The sequence below is a fragment of the Empidonax traillii genome, unplaced genomic scaffold, assembly GCF_003031625.1.
Source record: "Empidonax traillii isolate 1590-97213 ecotype Southwest subspecies unplaced genomic scaffold, ASM303162v1 scaffold2750:size18569, whole genome shotgun sequence".
Classification (NCBI taxonomy): Eukaryota; Metazoa; Chordata; class Aves; order Passeriformes; family Tyrannidae; genus Empidonax; species Empidonax traillii.
Window position 1 is genome coordinate 13,266 of NW_020957943.1, and position 3,418 is coordinate 16,683.

Genomic DNA, 3,418 nt, shown 5'->3' on the forward strand with positions numbered 1-3,418 from the left:
AAAACTGGGGGTCACGGGGGGGGATTTGCCCCAATTTGAGGGGGGCATCACTTGTTGCCCCCCTTTCCCCCCCCCACACACACTTTGTCACCTCCTTGTCCCCCCACCCCCTGCAGCCCCCCCAAAAACGGGGCTGAGGCCTCACAAACTCACCAAGTCCCTCTGCAGCCACTCGGGGGGGCAGAGACCCCCCCCCAAATTCACCTGACGCTCCTCACCCTCCCCCACTTGCCCTGTCCTTCAGACCCCCCACCCAAATTGGGGTGGGGGTGGTCCCAGGTACTTGTGACCCCCCCCAAATTGGGGTGGGGGTCCCACTACCCCCATTCCCCCCCCCCAAATTGGGGGGTCCAGTGCTTGTGACCCCCTCCTGGAATGAGTGGGGGGGGTCCCAGTGCTCGTCATTCCCCCCCATGGCCCCCAGAATTGGGGTGGGGGGTGGTCCCAGTGTCTGTGACCCCCCGGAATTGGGTTGGGGGGGTCTCAGTGTGCCCCCCCAGATCAGGGTGAGGGGTGGTCCCAGTGATCCCCCCATTAAACCAAAACCGGGGTGGGGGGGTCCCTGTTCCTCCCCCTCCCCCTTCATTGAGGGTTTTGTGGGGGTCCCCTGGGAATATCAAAGCCCCTCCCCCCAGACCCCCCCCCTCACTCACACGAGCCCCCCCCTGCCCCCTCCCCCCCTCGGGGGGGCTTTCAGAGCCGTTCATGCCCGTCCTGCCCCTCCCCCACCCCCCGAGCCCCCCCCGGGGCTGGAGATGGGGGGGACACAGGGGGGGACCTGGGGGGGCTCAGCCTTCATCCTCCTCCTCCTCCTCCTCAGGCCTTTTTGGGAGGGGGGGCCAGTTTGATGATCTCCTCCTCCGAGGGCTGCCGGATGATGTCTGTGGGACAGGGGGGTCAGGGGGGGCTCAGGGGGGGCTCCAGCCCTGCTTTGGGGGTCAGGGGGGGCTCAGGGGGGGCTCCAGCCTTGCTTTGGGGGTCAGGGGGAGCTCGGGGGGTCCGCCACCCCCCCCCAGCCAGAGGGTCCCCAGCCCTGCCCTGGGATGATGAGGGGGGTCCCTGCTGGTCCCTCTCTCCTCCCCATGTCCCTGGGGGTCCCTGTCCCTGTCCCTGGGGGTCCCTGTCCCTTCCCTGGGGGGGTCCCCATCCCTTCCCTGGGGGTCTCTGTCCCTGGAGGGTCCCTGTCCCCGGGGGGCTGTCAGGGGGTCTCACCCTTGTACTTCTTGGCGCTGGGGATGCGCGTGAGCTTCGTGTCCACCTCGTCCTCCTCCGAGATCTTGAGCACCTGCGTCCGGTACTGAACCACCTTGGTCAGCAGGTCCGGCCGGCGAGAGATCTCGAAGATGTGCTCGATGTACGACAGGTTGGCTGTGGGGACAGGGGGGACGTGGGTATGGGGATAGAGGGGTGTATGGACACAGGGATATGGGGATAGAGGGGAATATGGACACAGGGATATGGGGATAGAGGGGAATATGGACACAGGGATATGGGGATAGAGGGATATATGGACACAGGGATATGGGGATAGAGGGATATATGGACACAGGGATATGGGGATAGAGGGACATGGATATGGGGATAGAGGGGAATATGGACACAGGGATATAGAGATCTATGGAGATATGGACATGGAGATATGGACACATGGATAATATGGATATATGGGCATATGGACACATGGATAAAAGGACATGGACACGCAGTGACAGGGACATATGGACACAGACATGGGGACAGATATGGGCATGTGGACACAGGGATATATGGACACATGGACACAGGGATATATGGACACGTGGACACAGGGATATATGGACACGTGGACACAGGGATATATGGACACAGGGATATATGGGCATGTGGACACAGGGATATATGGACACATGGACACAGGGATATATGGACACATGGACACAGGGATATATGGACACATGGACACAGGGATATATGGGTATGTGGACACAGGGATATATGGACATGTGGACACAGGGATATATGGACACAGGGATATATGGACACGTGGACACACAGCCATGCAGGGCCAGGGCTCGGGGCGTGTCCCCCATGTCCCCACAGTGTCACCTCGGTCCAGTTTGCTGTGGCGCTCCAGGAAGTCGAACCAGTGCTGGCCGGTGGCGATGGCGTCGCCCTCCCCGCTCGGGATGTCCTCGCGACACGCGGACTTGAGCTGCTCCAGGTCCTCGGCCGTGATGTTCTGGGCCAGCTCCTCCAGCAGGCTGCGGTACTCGGCCATGGCTGGGCACGGGGGGCACAGGGGGGCACACACGCGTGTCACGAGCGGGGCCGGGCTCAGCCACGCATGACACAAGCGGCACGGGACTCAGCCGTGGGTGTTACGAGCGGGGCCGGGCTCAGCCCCCCGTGACGGAAGCACCCCCTGAGCTCGACCCCACGTGGCAGGAGCTGCCCTGCCCTCATCCATCCATGTCACGAGCTGCCCGGCCTCAGCCACACATGGCATGAATGTCCACAGCCTCAGCCACGCGTGTCACGAGTGGCCCTGGCCTCAGCACCCCCCTCCCGCCGTGCCCGCCGGGCCCCGCGGCCGTGACTCATGTGACACTCACGGGATGTGACAGGGACCGACAGGGACCGACGGCGGCTGCTCCGTGTTCCCCCCTCACCCCCCTGTGGCGTGGGGGGGCCCACACGCACCTTGGCCTTGCACAGACCCCCCCTGCGTGGCACGGGGCTGTTTGCACGTGCACCCCGGGGGGGGACCCCCTTTGCACTGACCCCCCCCAGTCACACTCACCTCGACCCTGGGAGGGGGAAATCGCGACCACCCCCATTCCCGCGTGGGGGGGAGGGGGGTGTATGTGGTGGGGGGGGTCGTGTCTGTGCGGAGGGGGGTCACTGTCCCCCATCTCCTGCTGGTCCACGGTTGCCATGGAGACGCCGCCACCCACGCAGGGATGCGGTTGCCATGGCGACCGCATCACCCGCCTGCCCCGTGCCCCCCCCCGTGTGTATATTGGGGTGTTTTTTGGGGGGGACACTTGTGGGCACCCCCCGCGGGTCACACAGACAGTGAGGGGGGGTCACACATGGTTGAGGGGGACCACACGTGTTTGGGGGGGGCCACACGTGTTTGGGGGGGGTCACACACACGGCCACGGCCACGTTGTGTCCCCCCCACTCCACACACGCGCATGCGCCCCCCGCCCCCCCCACTCGTGCCTGCACCCGTAAACAACTCCCCCCCCACGCACAGACGCTCCCCACCCACGGCCCCCCCTTACTCACAGACACCCCCCCCGAGGAACAGACACCTCAACCCACACTCCCACCCCACGCTCCCCTTACACACAGACACCCTTCCCCACGCACAGACCCCCCTTATCCTCCACCCCCTCCCACGGCCCTCCCCCCAAAAGTTACGGACCCTTCCCCC

At 64.6% G+C, this 3,418-nt stretch overlaps 2 protein-coding genes across 3 annotated transcripts in view; one reads left to right on the top strand and one right to left on the bottom strand.

Annotated features, from left to right (window-relative positions):
• The window catches only part of DCAF8 (DDB1 and CUL4 associated factor 8), an 11,460-nt gene extending 11,252 nt beyond the window's left edge, over window positions 1-208 (top strand). Inside the window, exon 12 of the mRNA XM_027910114.1 lies at window positions 117-208. Within this exon, the coding sequence (XP_027765915.1) occupies window positions 117-208 (92 nt within the window). The remainder of the gene's footprint in view (window positions 1-116) is intronic.
• Window positions 209-780: 572 nt separating this feature from the next.
• PEA15 (proliferation and apoptosis adaptor protein 15) overlaps window positions 781-3,418 on the bottom strand; it is a 3,734-nt gene continuing 1,096 nt past the window's right edge. Inside the window, exons 1-3 of one of the 2 annotated variants that reach the window (XM_027910112.1) lie at window positions 2,086-2,294; window positions 1,213-1,368; window positions 781-881 (exon numbers count right to left, since the gene is read on the bottom strand). In XM_027910112.1, coding sequence (XP_027765913.1) covers window positions 817-881; window positions 1,213-1,368; window positions 2,086-2,257 — 393 coding nt within the window. In that variant the 5' untranslated portion in view covers window positions 2,258-2,294 and the 3' untranslated portion in view covers window positions 781-816. Of the gene's footprint in view, window positions 882-1,212; window positions 1,369-2,085; window positions 2,295-3,418 lie in introns of those variants that run through there. The other variant, XM_027910113.1, reaches the window with a different exon arrangement.